Source organism: Megascapheus bottae, chromosome 24 (assembly GCF_031878675.1).
Source record: "Megascapheus bottae isolate mThoBot1 chromosome 24, mThoBot2.hap1, whole genome shotgun sequence".
In the NCBI taxonomy this organism is placed as follows: Eukaryota; Metazoa; Chordata; class Mammalia; order Rodentia; family Geomyidae; genus Megascapheus; species Megascapheus bottae.
Window position 1 is genome coordinate 19919620 of NC_143532.1, and position 17743 is coordinate 19937362.

General features: G+C 43.3%; 1 protein-coding gene across 4 annotated transcripts in view; it reads right to left on the reverse strand.

Annotated features, from left to right (window-relative positions):
• Positions 1-5667: 5667 nt before the first annotated feature.
• The window catches only part of Nup93 (nucleoporin 93), a 98481-nt gene continuing 86405 nt past the window's right edge, over positions 5668-17743 (reverse strand). For all 4 annotated transcript variants that reach the window (XM_090357609.1, XM_090357612.1, XM_090357611.1 and 1 more), the window contains 10 exons: positions 17507-17698; positions 16739-16865; positions 16580-16652; positions 16372-16416; positions 13629-13745; positions 12841-12959; positions 11382-11499; positions 10624-10707; positions 9184-9312; positions 5668-5935 (listed from right to left, as the gene is read on the reverse strand). In XM_090357609.1, coding sequence (XP_090213735.1) covers positions 5825-5935; positions 9184-9312; positions 10624-10707; positions 11382-11499; positions 12841-12959; positions 13629-13745; positions 16372-16416; positions 16580-16652; positions 16739-16865; positions 17507-17698 — 1115 coding nt within the window. In that variant the 3' untranslated portion in view covers positions 5668-5824. The remainder of the gene's footprint in view (positions 5936-9183; positions 9313-10623; positions 10708-11381; positions 11500-12840; positions 12960-13628; positions 13746-16371; positions 16417-16579; positions 16653-16738; positions 16866-17506; positions 17699-17743) is intronic.

A 17743-nucleotide genomic window follows, 5' to 3' on the forward strand; every position in this document is an offset into this window, starting at 1 on the left:
CCCCCACCTCCACAGAGATTTGCATATCCATAGGCAGAATCCCAGGCTCCAGACCCTGACAAATGCCCTTCCTGGCCAGAACTATAGGTAGATATTGTTCAGAAGAACAGAACTGTCCTTGAATGGTGGTGTTTCCCTACCATTCGATCAAGACATAACCCTCCTTCCTGCCTATCCCTCCCCAAGGCCAATCTTCCCAAGCTATTTCAAATGCTTTCCACGGAGGAAAAGCATTTTCTAAAATAAAGTGTCACAGATTTTTGACTGCTCCCAGCCCAGGATGCATGTCAGCCAAGGGTATTCTAATTTAAGGAGCCAGCCCACCTCCAGTCAGAATCTGAACATCCTCCAGGCTGTCAGTGGGTTGAATTGTGTGAGTACCTGGAGAGGTGAGGAGAGACTTCAAGCTGGGGTATGAGTCCTGTAAGAACAAAGGCCTCTGGAGCTTCACAGGCCCAGGGCCCTGGCCTCACCACGCCAGAGGCTGCAAGAGGCCCTTCTGCTGCCTCCTGAGGGAACTTGGCTGTCTTCAGCTAAGGACATTCCCAGAACACAGGGCCCAAAAGTTCCTGTACCACTCAAGGACTTTACAAAAGAGAACATAGGGTACTTTAGGAGAACATTCTAGAAACAAACCTGCTATAGGCAGGGGTGTTAATGAGAACCACCCTAAGCAGAGTAGACACTGCCATTACAGAAAGGTACAGGTACAACACACACACACACACACACACACACACACACACACACACACACACACACACACACACACACACACACACACACACAGTCTGCTTCCTGTTGGTCCTCTCTTCCCACAAACACACTGACAATGTCAGGAAAGCAAGATGAAAGAAGTCATCACTCAGCAGAAAAAAGCTTTCCCTGCCACATGCTAACAAATTACTGACCAAGTGAGAAAGGACTGAGCTTTCCCCTCTTTATAGCACATGTGGCATTTGAAATCCCTGAAGGAAAAGTGCCCGGTAATGACAGTAGCCAAGGTTAACTGGGGCCCACAATTATCCCATTCAGTCTGAAAATGGCTGCCTCTTGAAACCTCAATTCCAGTTACTGCCCTATGCAGTGACTTCATACCTCACTGTCATTTCTACTGCCTCAGAAGAGCAAACAGTGCAACAAATCAGGAGAATCCAATTTAGCTGGACAGCCTCTGGCAGCCTGTCATCTCCCGCCTCCTCCACCTTTTCCCCAACCTCTAGGCAGTGAACAGCAGCAACCAGAGGACAGTTAGATAAACTGGACATCTTGTTTATCTGAAATCCACAGTTAACTGACACAGTCAGTCCTATATTTGCCAACACTGTCCAGAATAAAGATACCATGTAACACCTGGAGCCTAGGGGCAGGCTTTGATTTACCTGGGACATCTCCAGCTTTCTGGCATTTGTTGTGTTTGGAGCTGTGTGCTAAACTGAACGTATCAACCTGGTTGTTTAGCTGGCCATGGCAGTTATATGCAGAACAAAGAGAAGCCCAGGGCATTTGAAACCATTCTAGCTAGTGGTTTGAAGCTTTCTTCCCCTCTCATCCCTACACTGAGGATTACTAAAATACATCAAGCTGACAGAAGATGGGTTGGAGGTAAGGCAACTCCTGAAATCCGAGTGGAGGAATTAGGAGTGGAAGATCCAGGACTGAGAATACTGCGAGTGCTTCCAGCAGACATTTTATAGGTCATGTCCTCCCCAGGTGCTAGATATGCCACTCAGTCCACCTCTAGGGCTGACAGTGAGCTCATGGTCAGTTTTCAGTACTTGAGCAGCATACCAGTCTACCACAGCAGTTGGCACAGTCCAGGAACTTCCTCGGAGGCAGGAAAAGTGATTTGAAATGCCCAATGACTACGACCAAAGTTCTGAGGTCCAATGGAGAATCCTCAGTGGTGTCCCAGTTTAAACAGAGGAAGATGGCACCTTTGTACCTAACTGTTGCTGGTTTTTTCAGGTATGAGTAAAGAAGGTACAGAGCCCAGCTTTGTTTAGTAGTTAAATCAACAAATTTTGGACACTGCAGAGGGGCTGATAACTCTTTGCTTAAACTACTCGAAACCTTAGTTCTTAAAATGAACCATCAACAATCAGTAGCTAGGTATTGGTGGCCAGTTCCTAAAATCGAATTACTTGGGACACTGAAATCGGGGGATTCATGTTGAAGCCTGATCAGGCATACAGAAGATCCTTTGCTCTCAACCAATAGTGAGGCCTAGCTGGTATAAAAGGCTGAGTTTGCAGGATTCCTTTTTTTTTTTTTTTTTTTTTTTTAGGATCATGGGGCTTGAACTTGGCCTGAGTGCTGTCTCTGAGCTCTTCAGCTCAAGGTTATCTCCCTACACTGGAGCCAAGCCCCACTTTCCCGTTTGTTTTTCTAGAGGTTAATTGGAGATAGGAGTCTCAGGTCCTTTTGTGCCCGAGGCTGGCTTTGAACCTCGATCCTCAGATCTCAGCCTCCTGAGTAGCTAGGATTACAGGTGTGAGCCACCACGCCTGGCTAGTTTGCAGGAGTCCAAGCCAGTCATGGCAGGGAAGTTTGTGAGACTTATCTCCACAGAAAGAAGCTGGACACGGTGGTCCTTACTTAATCATTCTAGCTATGTCTGGGAAACCTAAAATTGGAGGATTATAATCCAGATGCCTGTGGAGACAGAAAGAGAACGCTTATCTAAAAAGATAATCAGTCTAGCCGGGCACCTGTGGCTGGACCACTCATGCCTGAGACCCTCGCTGCTTAGGAGGCTGAGATCTTAATACCATGATTCAAAGCAACCTGGGGAGGAAAGTTCGTGAGACTCTTATCTCCAACTAAGCAACCAAAAACAAAAAAAGGGGGGTGGGGTGCACTTTGACTCAAGGTTCGAAGCACTAACCTTGAGCAAAAAAGCTCAAGGACAATGCCCAGACTCTTAAGTTCAAGCCCCAAGACTGCAAACAATAAATAGTAATAATATCTAAAAGAAAAATCTGAATTGTAGGTTAGCAGTAGAGAAAGACTTAGGTTCAAACCAGAATAAATAGCCACAGAGCTTGCCAAGTTTCCATTAAATCTCTAATTAGATTGGAAGTTCCTGGTGGGCAGGAGTAGGGACGGCCTTCTAACCAAGGGTAAAACAGGTATTTCTTGCCTTTTGATGAGCTTCCAGCTCAGGAGTGACACCACCAAAGGCCTTGATCTAAGAGAGCCCACCAATTCCTTTCAGTTTTTCCTTTGAAGTTTTTTTTTAAAGATCAAAGAAACAGAATGGGTAGACTCAAATCTCCAGGCCTGTGAAAAGCATGCAGATCACATCTGCACTTTCCTTTGAAAGTCACATTAACTATGAGCTATTAGGAGACAGGCACCAACCCTGTCCATCTCAAGTGACCTTGATTTTGTTAGAAAGTTTAAAGTCCTATTCTGTGATGACAAAAGAATCCCAGAGCCATTTCCTCCTAGCTTCTCAGTGCAAACAGTAAAATCAAAAAACGAACTTTTTTATTTTTTGCCAGTCCTGGGCCTTGAACTCGGAGCCTGAGCACTGTCCTTGGGCTTTCTAGCCCAAAAATAGAGCTCTGCTAGAGCCACAGCACATTTCCAGCTTTTTTCTATGTAAGTGGTACCGAGGAATTGAACCTGGGTCTTTGTGCATGCTAGGCAAGCACTCTTACCACTAGGCCAAACTCCTGGCCACAAATGAACATTTTTTTTTTTTTTTTTTTTTTTTAGGACGGGATTCAGTGCTCTGAAAGGGGAGCTGAGGGTAACTTTTGCAGTTAACAGCGATACAGGGTCATTGCTTCTGGGCACAGGATGGGAACACGGCATGTGGAAGCCTAGTGTGGCCTGGACAATTCAGCTTTCCTCTCAACTCTGCACTGACCCATCAGGTCCCACTGGACTACAGAATCAGCCTTTAGGACAGGCACTGGGATTTGCTTCAGGATTCCTGGCTCGTCTGCCATGAACCTAGTTAGATTATCCCTCCCCCAAATATCTCCTCTGAGCAAGTTCCTCACCTGCGCACTGCTGACCAGTTACTTTTCTCTCCCTTCTGGTTTTAGGCCTCAAAGGTACTCATCCTCTGCGTGCAGCTCTATCTGGGGTCAGCAGATGTACCCAACACAAGGAAAGAAATTTGCAATTAACTCTTATGGGCTGTTGAAGAGAGGAGCCTGAGAACAAATACATATTTAGGTAACATGAGCCCTTCCTTACTTAGGGCACAGATATGGTTCTCTCTACAAGTAAGAGCCAATGTGAAGAAAAAGGTGTGCAGTCATACCCTATATAAGTTTTGATGTGAAAACACAGTGAAACACGTTGCTGCATACAAGTACAAGGGACACACATCCTGCCTCAATCAAGTCCCATGTAGGACTCATCTTCCCAGACTTTGTCAGCAAGCCTAACTGAAGGTGGTGTCCTAGGATGACAAGATGGGACCAGAGGAGAAGCAGAACACAGCCCTGATGACCCTCGAGCTACAATTTGATGGAACATGGAATCTAACAGATGAGGAAATGGCCCCACTATCCAAAGATGTATTCTTCCCCAAAAGAAAATAAGGATTTGACAACTGGAGAACAGAAACCTACAGATGACAGATTTACCCCTAGAAGCAAAATAATGTTTGGAGACCCTTTAGGAAAAAGTGCGTCTCTAGAGTGGCCCATAAACCAGCATAAAAACCCTGCCCAGGCCCCAGTTCCAGTTGGCCTATTAAGGAATACTCTCCCTAATTTCCTCTTTGGTGGGGACTAAGGGTAGGAGAAAAAGAGACAATGGTGATGATTACTGCTCAGGGACCAATTCAAGAGTGTGGAAGGAAGTCAGTTCAAGAAAACGAAAGGCTACACAAAGGAGAGGAGGAATTAAAAGTCCTTTATAAGGGGGCCGGGAGTTTGGCCTAGTGGTAGAGTGCTTGCCTAGCATGCACGAAGACCTGGGTTCAATTCCTTGGTACCACAAACATAGAAAAAAAGCTGGAAGTGGTACTGAGGCTCAAGTGGTAGAGCTCTAGCCTTGAGAAAGTCCAAGGACAGTGATTAGGCCCTGAGCTCAAGCCCATGACTGGCAAAAAAAAAAAAAAAAAAAAAAAGTCCTTTATAAGGGTGTGTGTGTAAGCGATCAGACAGCTCTCAGAGGTAAAATGTTGGGATATGCCTATCCTCAAGCTTGATTGGGAACACCTACCCCCTTTTTTGTGTGTTTTTAAGGCCTGGGCTTTGACTTCCAGTGGGATTACAACAGAACTGCCAACTATTAGTATCAGAATTAAAGCAGATGACTTGAGGAGTGGTCTTGGAACTCTAAACTTACAAGCATACCAAAGGAGCAAGAGAATATGCACTATGTGATATTTCACTCACAGATTCTAAACCACCTAAGGCTGAGGTTTGTTTTCCGTACTCAAACAGAAATGTGAAAATAAGCTGTGATTCTATATGGACTATTGCATCTAAATAAAAGTACTTCCCAAAGTCTTTGTTTCCTTGCTTATTATGGGTAATTTTTTAATCAGGGAAGGTCAGCTTAACCAAATTACAGACACCTATATAACCTCTCATTTTCTGGATCAACAACTACTGATGGTTTTTCCCTGTAATACACAAATAAAACTTAATGAAACTTTAAAGAAAAACAAAAAGAAAATAAAATATTGAAAAGAAATACAAATCAAAGAAATTTATTAATATTGACAAAAATACATAATACAAAACAAAACAAAACACAACACAACAGAAATGAAAGCCAACCCCCCACGCCAGTGAGTCCCTGTGCCTAATGTACTGACAGTGTGCAGTCCCCAAGCCCCAAAGCATGGCACTTAATTCATGAGGACCTCCATCTGCACCAGCCTTGCATTGGTGTCCCCAGACGTCCGGTAGGGTATCATTCCAGCAAAGGTAATCAGGGCTCTGGCTTGACTTCGGAGTTGCTGAGAGAGGAAGCAAGGGAAGAAAAATGGTTAACTTTCAAGTCAGGCAATGCACTGAGAACTGTAGACATGCTCTTTCACTCTCTACTCCATGGTGTCAGGGACAGGTCCCGGTGGGTAGGTGACATTCTCATCCTAAACTGCCTATTATCCCTGAAGCACCAGGCAGGGTTAGCAAAGCCTGTTCATGGGAGCCTCACTTTCATGGGACATCAAAGCCCCTCTACTAAGCAAAAAGTCAATGAGTCTGCCAGCCAAGATGGCTCACCCAACCCCTGCCTAGATTTTGACACAGTTCTGAGCCCCAGGGCTGTCTGTCTGAGTGGCTTCTGTCCACTTGCTCCCATGTGGATCTGAGTTTCCGGGCCCTGTAAGTACCTACACTACCAGAAGCAAGGACTGTGCAGTTCCACATCCGTGTTCCAACCCACCCCACATTTTTTTCCCTTTCCTTTTCTTCCTCCCTACTATGTGGTCCTCTGTTTCTAGGCAACAGTATTTATTAAATCTCTGGGAAAAATGTGGCCTTTCATATGTAAAGCCAGGTGTTTCCAACAACAAAAAAAGACAATCTTTATTACTGGAAGAAGAATAAAGAAACCTAGAATAGTTTCAGGTATAGACAGAAGTTCACACCTTTCTGGGCCAGTAACAAAAATTTTGAAGAAAAATAAAGAGGCATTTACTAGTCTTAAGAACTGTTCTTAAAACACAAAAACAAAAAAACCCTGCTAAGTGAATGTACTTGATATGATGTATGAAATAAACCAGCAAGTATATGTTCTTATTACAGAAAGAAATCTTACTTCGTGATGAGAATATTCATTGTATTTCTTTTAGAGGGGAATAAAAACATCCAGGCTTTTGCTGCCTGATTTGGCTACTTTAAATGAACTTTGAACTTGAAATGAACTTCAGGAAAGTTAAGGCAAAAAAGCTCCACTGGTAGGCAGTGAAAAGATTTCTTGGGCAAATAAGCTTTAATATATAACCTTTTCCTCAAAACTTACTCATGCTTGACACAGAGAAAAACCAAAACCAATGATAGATAGGAGAAAGACAGGAGAATGGCTTTGTTCATGGTATGTAAAAACTTATTTCTTCTTCTTTTTTTTTTTTTGCCAGTCCTGGGCTTGAGCTCAGGGCCTGAGCACTGTCCTTGGACTTTCTCAAGGCTAGCACTCTACCACTTGAGCCTCAGCACCACTTCTGGCTTTTTCTATATATGTGGTACCAAGGAATCGAACCCAGGTCTTTGTGCATGCTAGGCAAGCACTTTAATCACTAGGCCAAACTCCCGGCCCAAAAACTTATTTCTATTTAATAATTCTGCAATACTAGATATCAAATCTAGGATCTCAGACATGTGAACCACCTAGTACCCAGTCCTAGCATATGAAAGCCAAGTATCTGAAAACACTGACCTAAAAAAAATGTACTCTTTACCTGACTTACATAACTACAGCCCCTTTGTACACCACCTTTTCAACAACAAAAAATTAGGTTTAAAAAGAGAGACTGAATCTCACAGAGAAGGTGCTATAGAGTTCCCTTCAGATGAGGACAATAACTTGCCAGACCACCATAAGCCATACACAACAAGATGCATGCTTACATACACCGTTGTACTGTTCCTTTCATAATAACAGATTCCCGCTAAGTGCAGTTAGCCCATCACTGGCATATCTGGAAGGTAGGCTCTTGCCTGACCAAAGGCAGACACACACCAGCAGATGCCTCCAAGGCCCATGGGATCAGCCGACTGCTCTAGTACTTCACTCCTGAGCACTGTCACCCAAATCCTGAAAGTGAACATTTTTGCTCCCATCTACTAAGTCCTGTCACAAATGGTACCTATGGGGGCACAGTGGAGACAGCACAAGGTATCCTCCGAGGCAGGACTGCCAGGGCTTCCCAATTGCCAGAATCAAGTCTAGCCGTTCTATACTGTCTCGGGAATCTCTTATCACAAATTAAATGGAGCAGGGCACAGTGACATCCCAGCACTTGGGAGGCTGGGGTGAGATGATCGAGAGCTCAAGGTCAGCCTGATTCCTCAAAAAAACAAGGGCTGGGGGTGCAGCTGAGTGGCAGAGTGCCTGCCTCAGATGTCATGATCCTAAGCTCCATCCCAGGGGGACAAAAAAAAAAGAACAAGGGAAAAAAAATTAGTGTAAAAATTACGTGAAAGATGATCTAAAAATACAACTATTCTGCCTTATGGCTTACATGGGTCAAACAGATACATCATATCTGATACTTGTTGTGTGAGTGTGAGGGTCCTAACCGCTAGACTGATGAAGCCCACAGGGAGCAAAAAAAGCACAGGCTAAGATGCCAGACAGAGCTGGCCTCCAGGTATGGGCCTTGCACCTACCCAGCTAGACATCTTAGTAATCTGGCCTGTTAAATCGGGATGGCAATGTTGTCCTAGCTGCCCATTTTTTTTTTGCCAGTGATGGGGCTTGAACTCAGGGCCTGAGCATTGTCCTTGGACGTTTCTCAAGGCTAGAGATCTACCCTTGAGTCACAGCACGACTTCCAGCTTTTTTCTATGTATGTGGTGGCAAGGAACCCGGGTTTTCGTGCATGCTAGCAAGCACTTTACCACTAGGCCAAACTCCTGGCCCCCTAGCTGCCTTTCTAAGGTGATCTCAAATTAATATATTCTTTTTTTTTTTTTTCCTTTTTCTTTGCCAGTCCTGGGCTTGGGCTCACGGCCTGAGCATTATCCATGGACTTTCTCAAGATTAGAGCTCTACTGCTTGAGCCTAAGCACCACTCCTGGCTTTTTTTCTATGTATGTGGTACCAAGGAATCGAACCCGAGTCTTTGTAAATGCTAGGCAAGCACTCTACCACTTAGGCCAAACTCCCGGCTCAATATGTTGATTCTTAAAAATATGGTTTTGATAAAAGTGCTTACCACTAAATTAACATTCAGAAAGTAACTTTGTATCTTAAAATGAGTAAAAAAAATTGTATGGGGCAAACTATCAATTGGTATTCTGTTTGATTTGTTATTTACATCTGTAGTTTGATTTGGGTGGGTTTCTATTTTTAGTTGGAGAGGTACAACAATCCAATTAGTGTTAGAATATCTCGGAAGCTTTCTGATACAAGGTCTGTTCAGGTGCCAGGAAGTAAGAGGAAAGAGCAATGTAGGATCTTGTGGTCTCATAACGGAGCCATGGATTCTGGAGTGAAAGGTGGTTCTCATAATGTTTCTCATGAACGCTGGGATCTTACAGAGTCGCGGTCCTCGATGACTCGCTGGGGCCGGGATGCAGAGGATGGACTTGTCCCCTTGAGCCTCTTAAACTGTGTGAACAAGATGTTCATGGTGGCGAGAAGCACTTCTGAGAGATTATGTCTGATCTATTCAGAGAGAAACACATGGAGTAAGGAAAGGACCTGGCCTCAGGCCAGCAGTAAGTGAAGGAAGGATGGCCTCTGCCTGTCATATCATATCCCACATCTGCCAATGGAGAGCTGCAGTCATGAAGAAGGAGCTAGTAGCCAAATTATGTCAGAGCCACTGTGACTGTGGCCTCCAGATTTTGCTGCTCAGGTCATGTAGTCACTCTTTCTTTTTTTGTGCTCTGGGAAGGACTAGCAAGCCAAAAACATGCTGGGTGGGCTAGCAGTGATGTTCAAAAACCATGTGGATTTGACTATCAATCGATAAGGGTGCATATACTGGTTCTTCACAGTCCCCACTATTCCCTGCTGCCTCATACCCATCTAGTTGTCTTCAGTGTCTGCCTAGTTCTACGGGAGTCCTTAGGGCAGTCCACAGAGGCCAGCTGCGGCACATTACTTTAGCCCATGATGCAATGAATGATGTATCTAGGGAGCAGGAGGAAATAGACAGGTACAAATGGCTGAGGTAGAAAGCACAGCAGGTGTGAAGGGAAGGTTGGCATGGGTAAGACTTTTGAACTATGTCTCATGGTAGCCACAGGTTCATCATGTGAAAAAGCTGGCCTTCTTTCTTACTCTAAAACAGAACATGCTTCATAAAAAGGCACTTTCTTAATGAGGAACCATTCTCAAATAAAATGCCACCAGTGACATGCTGGAACCAAGCAGATGGTTCTAGAATCTAGGGTATATTTTTCTGTAGAAAACTTTACTTGGGCTGCATTTAAGAATGACAAAGGAGGTCCAAGTCAGAGTGCTCATCAAAGAAAACAGAATCCTGGAGGGGTAAGGCTCAGCCATAAAGAGATTTTTAAAGCTCTCCTGTGCAGCCCAGTGCAGTGTGCAGCCCAGCTGAGCATCTCTGGGGTAGGTGTCTGGCAATGTGCTCAGAGCCCTGAGGAGACAATGACCCTGGGACACATGCATGATAACTTAGTACCTGGTCATTGTACTTCCTCACAGTGGGAGGAAGGATGGCCATGAATCATATGCATGCTTTCTGTACATCATTGAAATTCTTACAGAAGATCAGAGTTAAGTATTCACATGCACTATGGTACAAGTGACCAGTAAGAGAATTAAATCAGACCTCACAGGTTCAACCTCAAAGATCTCCCTCCCAGGTAAATGTATATTCTCCCAGAAAAACCAGGTTAGCTGAAAATCCTGGAACACTGAGTATGAATAGATTACTAGTTACGTGAAAACAAAATCGTGAAAGTGGAGAAAAACACAATTCTGTAACTTGGAAAGAAAAGGACTCACTTCATCACTGAAGTTCCTGAAAGCAGCCACTCTTTCTTCTACACTTTCCTGATTCAGGGGCACCAGCTTTAAGCGATCAATTATCTGTTGGGGAATAAAACCATAAAAACAAATGGCAGTGCCTATGACAACGGCTTCAGTCATTTAATCTCCTTCAATGGCTTTTTTTCATCAGTGTTGGGGATTGAGCTCAGGCCCTGTGCTTGTAGGCAAGCATAAGTGTACAAGCATTGAGCTACCTTCCCAACCTGTTTTTTTTTCTTTTCTTTTCTTTTTTCCCCCGTTTGTGTTTTTGAGAGACAGGGTCTCACTATGCCAACCAGGCTGGCCTCAAGTTTTCAGTCTTCCTGCCTTTGTTGTGTTGGGATTATAGGTATAGTATAACCATGTCCAGAAAAAAAATGACTCTTTAACAGAGAAACAATAATCCCCTTTGTACACACAAAGGCTTTGATCTTAACTAACCTGATTCATATCCTTGTTTGCTGTCCCAATTTTTAAATTCAGAGATCTCAAATTACTTTGAGAATCCTCTTTATTCCCAGATTAAAGGTAAAGGAATGGAAGAAAGTGATTGAAGGGATAGGGAGGAGGAAAAGTAATACAGAAATCTCCTTTAAGTTCCAAGAAACACACTTGTCTTGTTCATTTAAAAGGCATATTGGTGATATTTCTTTTGTTTAAATGAGCTCCATGATGTGATTTGAATTTTCAAGGGCATACATACTTATACTTCAAACACCCTTTCTGAAACTTACATCAAAGGCTCTGTCAATATGGCCACTATGATACTCGTCAAAAAAGGTGATCAAGTCCAAGAGAAGATAGAATGTTGAGTCCACAAATTTATTTGCACTGATTCCCTGAGCCCTGTACCTGAAAGATAAAAACAGGGAGGAGGAGGGAAACAAGAGTGTAGAATGGATTTTTATGTAATCTATAGCATTTATAATGCATCAAAACCTTTTGAAGTCTCTGCATAAGAGAATTAGAGTGTATCAAAATGATATTCTAAAATGGTTAAGCACCAGTGAGTAGATATGGTTTAATTTCACTTACATGCATTTTTTTTTTTTTTTTACGAACCCAGGTCTTCAGGCATGCTAGGCAAGCACTCTACCACTAGGCCAAACTCCTGGCCCAATTTTCCTTTTCTTTTTGGTCAGTCATGGGGAATGAACTCACTGTGTCTGAACTCTTTTGCTCAAAGCGACCACTTTGAGCCACAGCTCCACTCTTTTTTTTTTTTTTTTTTTGCTGGTCCTGGGCTTGAGCTCAGGGCCTGAGCACTGTCCTTGGACTTTCTCAAGGCTAGAGCTCTACCACTTGAGCCTCAGCACCACTTCCGACTTTTTTCTATGTATGTGGTACCGAGGAATCGAACCTGGGTCTTCATGCATGCTAGGCAAGCACTTTAACCACTAGGCCAAACTCCCGGCCCCCAGCTCCACTTTCCTACATGTACTTTTTATGAACCATGGTTCTTCAGCCTGGACCACCATCTTTTTTTTTTTTTTTTTGCCAGTTCTGGAGCTTAAAAACAGGGCCTGAGCACTGTCCTTGGGTTTTCTCAGGCTAGTCGTCTGCCATATGAGCCACAGCACCACTTCCAGCTTTTTCTATGTATATGGTACCAAGGAATTGAACCCAGGTCTTTGTACACGTGAGGTAGGCACTCTATCACTACGCCAAACTCCCGGCCCCTGGACCACCATCTTAACAGCCAAATATCCAGGAAGAGGGAGGAGAACTCCTCATGGCAGAATAAACAGTCCATCAGTCAATGCCAGGAATTGCTTACTAAATGGAGATATTTCACTTACTGAAGAATGTCTGTGTGTCCTAGAAGTACATCCTGAACCTAAGATGTATCCTTTCTCTGGATCATTTTTATTAAGGATATCTGCTCAGAGTATGAAACACTATCATCCTTTCCCTTAGGCTGGTATTAGGTGAAGTCTAATAACTAAGGGAACTCATGGATGAGGAGGGTAGATTCTGTAATACTGATCTCTTAGCAGAAATCCTGCCTCTAAGAATACCCCATCTCTCTATCATTAGCTGTATTCCTAAATGCCCAAGGCAGATGAGTTAGTAGAATCACTTTAAAGCTGCCTGTTAAACCAGATAAAAACAAGTATGTAATGGAGTGGGTCCAGTGTCTTGGCAACAGCAGTGACACCTCAGGCCCCCACAGAGCCAAAGTCCAGTCCTTACCGCTCTGCGATGGAAAGTGCCATGTTCTTCAGCCTTTCCTTGTTGGACTGTGGGGCACTGATCTGGGGGACCACAGGGCTCAGCAGTTTGTTCATCAGCTCCAAAACCTTGTCAGCATTCTGTTCAAATATTTTTAATTAAGAAAATAATCAACCAAAACTCTAAAGAGGGCCCTTTCTGGGGTAGTGGATGGGAGTGTTCTATGTCTCAATGTGAGTGGTTACCAAGATACATACCTATGGAAAAATCATCCATTGTACACTTACTAACTGTACATTTTTCTACATCAAAATATTCTCAATCAAAACATTTTAAAATGGAAGAAAACATGAATTGTGACTTTATTTTCATCTACTCTTTGCTGGTAAAGGAGGAATGTAATCTTTTCTCAGTTACCTAAATCGCCAGCAGCATCACATGTTCTTAGGTAGAAATATTTATTCCAGGCTCTAGCAGTGTGTGTGTGTGGGGAGGTGAGGGGTGAATGGGCTGCTAGAGGGTAAGGTAAACACAATGGCTTTGCACCATCCGCTTCACTGCTAAAATATATTTATTCTGCTGCCAAGTAAGCTGATAGCTGAATGCCTGCAGGATATCCTTTTAAATATGCTACTCTTATTTGGTCTGATCCACCTATGGGCAGAAATAATTCTGTAAAATGGGGATTTCGCCTTGACTGGATCATTAAATGTATAAGTCCTAGGGAAAAAAAGGCCTCAGTAGGGAAAGTATTTAAAAAATGATGATGTCAAAATGTTTGTACAATAGAAGCAAATGGTACATGTTACCTTGGCAAGGTCATAAAGCTTTGCAGCATCTTCGAACAGTCCTTTATTTTCTGCCACAGAAGCAACTTTGTTGATAATAGGCTTTGTGTCATTAGTAAACTTATCTATGACTCCAGGCTGACAAGAAATATGGGAAGGAGGGAAGGAGAGAGATGGGTACATAGAACTATTATTTTAAACACACAGAGTCAACTGGAATAAAAATTAAAAAACCACATTAACTGAAAATACTTTCCCTGAGCAATGCATGCATTTCATCTGCTGGACTTTCCTAAAGATATAAGGTCCTATTAAAGCTATGTGAAAAGATCAGGAAAACAAAGGGACAGACTTAACAGAAGCAAAGAGGAATCAGCCATAAAACATTTCTGCTTTCCGATTTTCCAAATGACCTAGAGCATAGCTGAAATTATCAAGTGATTTAAAAATTTGCTGAGCAGTAGGAACTAGAAGGCTTAGAGAAAACTTTTAAAGCTTTTAGATTTGCTTTCTAAGTCAGATGGTAAAAGAAATACAGTGTATAAGAAATGCATGGCAAATTCTATCAGGACTTTAAATTGTCCCTGAGAGAGGTCATGGGAATGGTGGGAGGATGCACATGGATATGCACTGTCCCTGGACACCTGGATTCTCTATCAACTAAACTCTCAGGACTGGGTCAAGTTGAGGTGACCTGTCCTACTACTTGGGAGGTAGTATGTAAGTTGAATAAAAAGCATAGGATTAGAGGTCAGAAGGAATGGTTCCAATTTCAGCTGCACAGATCTTGAGGAAAAGAACCTCACTTATCTCCATTTCTTCACTTGGAAAGCACTTGTTGGGTTATTGTGCTGGTTAAACAAGCATGTGTATGCTCAGCATAGCACCTAGCAACTCATGCCCAATAAGCAAGGACCCCAGTCAAGCCATATATTCTGACAAAGGAGGAGAGCAAGTCCTTGAGAGGTAAGTGACTTTCCCAAAGTCTCAGGGAGAGGTGAGGATAGGTCTCTGCCCTTCTGCCATGACACTCAATGGGTGCAGCAAATTTTAAAGGAACTGCTAAGACTCCAGGAGTAGCTGTGCTTCTCGGGTCAATGTGGACTTCTGAGCTCTTAGAAATGGACCTTTGAGGACATTTCCAAAAGAGGAGACTAAGTACAGGAATCAGTTTGTCTTTGTGCTTTGTGTTGCAAGAAAAGAAAAAGGCCTCTTTACCTAAAAAGTAACGGTATAATGGTAAGTACAAAAAGAAAAAATATTCTTAACAAAAGTTACCTAATGAAAAATTAAAAAAATTTACACATAAATGTGTAAAATCAAGGTTATCATTTAATTATTAATCCTAGTGTATGTAAGAGTGTTGAGATGGTCTCACTCAGTATTTAGCTCAAGCTTGCCTAGAACTTGAAATATTCTTGCCTTAGCTTCCCAAATGCTAGGATTATATCAAGGGCTGTAATGCCTAACTCATTCCATCTGTTTTTCCTCTGTTGTCCAGCTTGAACTCTGCGCCTAGGTGCTGTCCCTGAGCTCTTCAGCTCAAGCCTACCGCTCTACCCCTTTGAGCCACAGTGCCACTTCCGGTTTTCTAGTGGTTAATTGGAGATAAGAGTCACAAGGACTTTAGTGCCTAGGCTGGCTCTGAACCACGATCCTCAGGTCTCAGCCTTCTGAGTAGCTAGGATTTCAGGCAAGAGCCACCACACCTGGCTAATTCCATTTTTGAAACTAAATGCTTCAAATCCAGATAGTTATAAACCCCAAACTAACTGTATGTATGTATGTATGTATGTGTGTATGTATGTATGTATGTATGTATACATGTTTGCATGTACCTATGTATGTATCTATCTAAAGTTACTGAATTCACATTTTTTCTTTTTTGGGGGAGTGGGGGGCGTAGTACTAGGTCTTAAACTTAGGGCCTTATACTTGCTAGGCAGGCACTCTACCACTGAGCTATGATCTTTATCTTTTTTTTGTTGTTGTTTTTTCTTTTTGGTCAGTTGTTGGAGGTTGAACTCTGGGCCTGGGTGCTGTCCCTGAACTCTTCAGCTCAAGGTTACCATCCTATCTCTTGAGTCATAGTGCCACTTCTGGTTTTCTACTGGTCAACTGGAGGTAAGAGTCTCACGGTGTTTAGGGTCTTTAGTTCCCTGGCTGGCCTTGAACCACGTTCAGATCTCAGCCTCCTGAATAATACAATTACAGGCGTGAGCCACCATGCCTGGCCTTCTATCCCTTTTTTGCATTGGTTACTCCTATTTATTTTTGTAGTTTTGGGGGCTTGTACTCAGGGTTTGGGAGCTGTCCCCGAGCTTTTGTACTCAAGAATAGTATTCTACCACTTTGAGCCACAACTCCACTTCTGTTTTCTTTTTTGGTGGTTAATTGGAAATGAGTCTCACACAGACTTTCCTGTTCTGGCTGGCTCTGAACCCACATCTTCGAATCTCAGTCTCCTGAGTCATTAGGATCATAGGCTTTTTGTAAAAAGCCTTGTTACTTTTTGATAGGGTCTCACTTCCTGCTTAGGCATGTACCTGGGCTGCAATCTATTTTAGGCTTCTCACCGTAGCTGGGTCGACAGGCATAGGTCACTGTGGAAACTCACTGGTTTAGAAGTGGGTCTCATGTGTTCGCCTGGGCTGGCCTTGAATTGTGATCCTCCCAATCTCAGCCTCTCAAGAAGCTAGGATTACAAGTGTTTTGCCCTTCACCCCTGGCCTCTTAACATTTCTTCAGAATATATTTAACTTACCTTTCTACTTCCATCGTTTTCTAGTTTTCCAAGAATCATATCAAACTGAGGAGGGGAAAAAAAAAATTACTGAATTTACTGAAGAAAGATAAATCAAAGGGCCTCTAATCCCCCTGCCACATTCACCATAACCATCTTCATGGGAAGATGAATTAGCATGAGAATATGTACTAAAAACTATAAGCAGGGGAGACAGACAGAGACCTACCTCTCGACTCTCTATCACAAGCTCGCTCACACAACGCAAAAACATATTTTCTCCTTGACTATCTTTCTCATCCCTGTAAAAGGACAAGAAGAACTCAGTTTCTGATATCAACTAAAAAGCCTCAGACTTGATGGGTAAAGGGTCAAGGGCAAATTTTACCTGAGGAAGTAAAAGTACTGGAGCGCCTCCCTTGGGTCAGTGGACTCAAATTTCCGAGTGTAGAGCATGAGTAGCCGTACAAAGTTCAGTCGGCGCATGCAGGGAGGGTCACCAGGCTCATGGCTAACTGTGTGTGGAAACAGAGTAGGTCATAGCAACATGACTCCCCTGCTCTGAGCAACCAAGGACTTGCAGAAGCTGAGTCCACATACTAGTCCACCAGTCTCTATTTACTCCAGCAACCCAAATACGTGGTTCCCATGCAAGCTCTGGTCACACAACCCTCACCAAGCTGTCCTCAGTTCTCTTACAGTAAATGACTAGTATGATGTTCTTGGAGTGAAAAAATAATACTAAAACAAATGATGGCTGGTGCTCTGGGGTGTTTTATTACCATTCATTTGTATGTAGGTGGCTCTCCCACCCATGCTGGTAGCACGTAAGATGGCTGATTGGGGTTTCTAAAGTCACTGGGGTTAGCCAAGACTTTATGGGACCCAGGTTCCTGATTTGAGGATTGCTTTGGCCATGAAGTGGCACTTCCTCCTTTTATGTACCTCTTCAGAAAACACTAATGGAAGGAAAAACAAAACAAAACAAAAAGCAAACCCCAAGGACTCCATCCTAAGCATCCAAGTGTCTATAATGCTTTAAGATGGCTGGCACCATCTGCACAAATCTTTCATGGTTAAGATTCTGTGGGTACTGTTGCCACTGGGGGAGGTACGGTGTGGTGACACTACTGTGAATGGAGGCACAAATACTCACGGAGCTGGGCACTCTGTCCTGAGGATTTTAAGAGTAACTTCAACTCAAACAGCACCAGGGCCACGTGGACAGCATGGCAGCGCAGCCGCTCCATGCGGAAAAGAAAAGCAATGGCCGCCTCAAACTGCGCAGTCAGGAACAACACTTGAAAGTAGAGGAAGGGCTGCTGGTTCACTGTAAAGTGGGACTCACCTGGGAAGAAGAGCCACAAAACCCATTCAAACAGAAGCTATCAAA